General features: G+C 52.5%; 1 protein-coding gene across 1 annotated transcript; it reads left to right on the top strand.

Moving 5' to 3' along the window:
- Nucleotides 1-292: 292 nt before the first annotated feature.
- Nucleotides 293-2,719, top strand: ELFN2 (extracellular leucine rich repeat and fibronectin type III domain containing 2). The gene has a single exon (XM_065658267.1). It carries the CDS (start codon nucleotides 293-295, stop codon nucleotides 2,717-2,719), a length of 2,427 nt encoding a protein of 808 aa, XP_065514339.1.
- The last annotated feature ends 334 nt before the right edge of the window (nucleotides 2,720-3,053 follow it).

Below are 3,053 nucleotides of genomic sequence, written 5' to 3'. Positions count from 1 at the left end.
AGCACAAGGTAGTTCCCTTCCAGACTAATCATCCATGGTCATAGCTTTTGGGAGTGCTGGAAGCAGATCGCACTTGTTCCCCCTGCTCCATGCTCTTGGCTTGAACCAGAGGGCAAGAAGAAACAATGGTGACAACACCCAATAGTACTGGGGTGCTCATGCCCTTCCGTTGCTAAACCCCAATTATTCCCCCTTTCTCTTTCCTCTGCTCCTTATTTTCCTTTTGCTGCGGTCTTGAGATTTGAGGTTGTTTTTAGTTGTGGTTTTTTCTCTTTTTTTTTTTCCCATCCTGATGAGGGCACCACTGAAGACCATGATGTGCCTGGGGTTGTGGGCAGCTGCCTTGCTCTGCTTGTTTTGCCCTGGCATCGTGCGAGGTGACTGCTGGCTGATTGAGGGGGACAAAGGTTATGTGTGGCTGGCCATCTGCAGCCAGAACCAGCCCCCGTATGAGACCATCCCCCAGCATATCAACAGCACAGTGCACGACTTGCGTCTGAATGAGAATAAGCTCAAAGTGGTGCTGTACTCCTCCCTCAACCGCTTCGGCAACCTGACTGATTTGAATCTGACCAAGAATGAGATCTCCTATATTGAGGATGGGGCTTTCATGGGCCAGTCAAACCTCCAGGTTTTACAGCTGGGCTACAACAAGCTCACCAACCTGACAGAGGGCATGTTGCGGGGCATGGCTCGTCTTCAGTTCCTCTTTGTGCAGCACAACCTAATTGAGCTGGTCACCCCTACCGCCTTCTCTGAGTGCCCCAGCTTGATTAGCATTGACCTGTCATCTAACCGGCTCAGCCGCCTGGAGGGGAACACTTTCACCAGCTTGAGCAATCTGATGGTGTGTGAGCTGGCCGGCAACCCCTTCAACTGTGACTGTAGCCTCTACAGCTTTCTTAACTGGCTGGCAATGTTCAACAATGTCACCAAGAACTATGACCGGCTCCAGTGTGAGAGTCCTCGGGAGTTTGCTGGGTACCCACTACTGGTACCTCGACCTCACCACAGCCGCAATGCCATCACCATCTTCCAATCCATGTGCAGAGGTGGCACCATCCCCTCCCTCTCCAGAGTCAACCCCACCCCTTATACCCCTGACTCCCAGCGAGACCTGGATGAGGGCTCAGCCATCAGTCCTGGGGACTTCCTCTCAGTCAAGCCTCCAGCCTCCTCCACCACTGACTCCTCCTTCAGTCCCAGCATCAAGCTCCATGATGTCACCATCACCTCAGCCATCCTCATGGTGACCATCCCCATGCCCTACAGTAAGATGTATGTACTGGTCCAATACAACAACAGCTACGTTTCTGACATAGCTACACTGAAGAGCAAGAAGGAATATGTCACTGTCAACAAGCTGAAGGCCCACACAGATTATACTTTCTGTGTGGCCTCCATCCGCAACAACAGGCGCTACAACCACACTTGCCTCACCTTTGCAACCCGGAGCAAAGGCAGGGAAGACCCTATTTCTAGTACTTCCACCACCACACACTATATCATGACCACCCTGGGTTGCCTCTTTGGGATGGTCATTGTCCTAGGGGTGGTGTACTACTGCCTGCGGAAGCGGAGGATGCAGGAGGAGAAACAGAAGTCTCTCAATGTCAAAAAGACCATCCTGGAAATGCGTTATGGATCAGATATTGATACCAGTACCATGGTCCATCCTTCCCAGAAGCTGGGTGAGCCACCAGTCATCCCTGTCACACGGATGTCCTCCATCCCTTCCATGATTGGGGAGAAGTTGCCCCCACCAAAGTCAATGGAGGCTGGGATGGAGACTCCTAAAGTCACCACTAAGGGTAACTACATTGAGGTGCGGACTGGTGGGGGGGATGGGCTGGAACGAACCCAGCGGGATGAGGACTTGAGGGAGCTTGACAATGGCCAAGGCTCAGCTGCTGAGATCTCTACTATAGCCAAGGAAGTAGACAAGGTCAACCAGATCATCAACAACTGCATTGATGCCCTCAAGCTGGACACAGCCTCCTTCCTGGGTGGTGGGACTGCTGTTGACTCAGACATGGCCTTTGAGTGCCAGTCCATCCCAGCCAGTTCCTCAAGTGGGCTAGAGCGGCCCAGCTTTCTTTCCCCACCCTACAAGGAAAGCTCCCACCACCCCTTGCAGCGCCAGCTCAGTGCTGATGCTGCTGTGGCCAGAAAGACCTGCAGTGTCTCTTCTAGTGGCTCCATCAAGAGCGCCAAGGTCTTCAGCTTGGATGTGCCTGACCACCCACCACTCAGCAAGTCTGACTCCAAATACATTGAGAAGGGTAGCCCACTCAACAGCCCTTTGGATCGTCTTCCCTTGGTGTCCCCGGGCGCCATCCATCACTTGGAAGTCAAGCCTTCTTACCATTGCAGTGAGCACCGTCACTCCTTCCCAGCCCTGTATTATGAGGAAAGTGCTGACACCTTGAGCCAGAGGGTGTCATTCCTCAAGCCACTCTCCCGGTCCAAGCGAGACTCCACGTACTCCCAGCTCTCCCCAAGACACTACTTCTCGGGCTACTCCTCCAGCCCTGAGTACTCATCAGAGAGCACCCACAAGATCTGGGAGCGATTCCGGCCTTACAAGAAGCACCACAGGGAGGAGGTTTACATGGCGGCTGGGCATGCCCTGCGGAAGAAAGTGCAGTTTGCCAAGGACGAGGATCTGCATGACATCTTGGATTACTGGAAAGGAGTCTCTGCTCAGCAGAAGCTGTGACTCTCCATTGCTCTTTCCAAGGAAACAATACAAAACAAGACCCACCCCCCCAACAACCAGAAGAAAATATGCCACTTGACTGTGAAAAATAAACCAACAACAAAATACTCCCGACAAATACAAAACTGACAAAATTGTTTCTTAAAGTTTACAACAACAACAACAGAAAACTCTCACACACACAGACACACACACACATGCCGAATTGTCTCTACTGTGTTATGGGGACCATTGTTCTGCCTGCAGGTGGTTGGGAGGACCATCCTGCTCTGACACTGTGGTAACAACACTGGAGTGTGGGTGGGAATGGCCCAGGAGGGGGTGGCAGCGGTGG

Source organism: Caloenas nicobarica, chromosome 1 (assembly GCF_036013445.1).
Source record: "Caloenas nicobarica isolate bCalNic1 chromosome 1, bCalNic1.hap1, whole genome shotgun sequence".
Lineage (NCBI taxonomy): Eukaryota > Metazoa > Chordata > Aves > Columbiformes > Columbidae > Caloenas > Caloenas nicobarica.
This window is presented reverse-complemented; position numbering and strand designations above follow the sequence as displayed.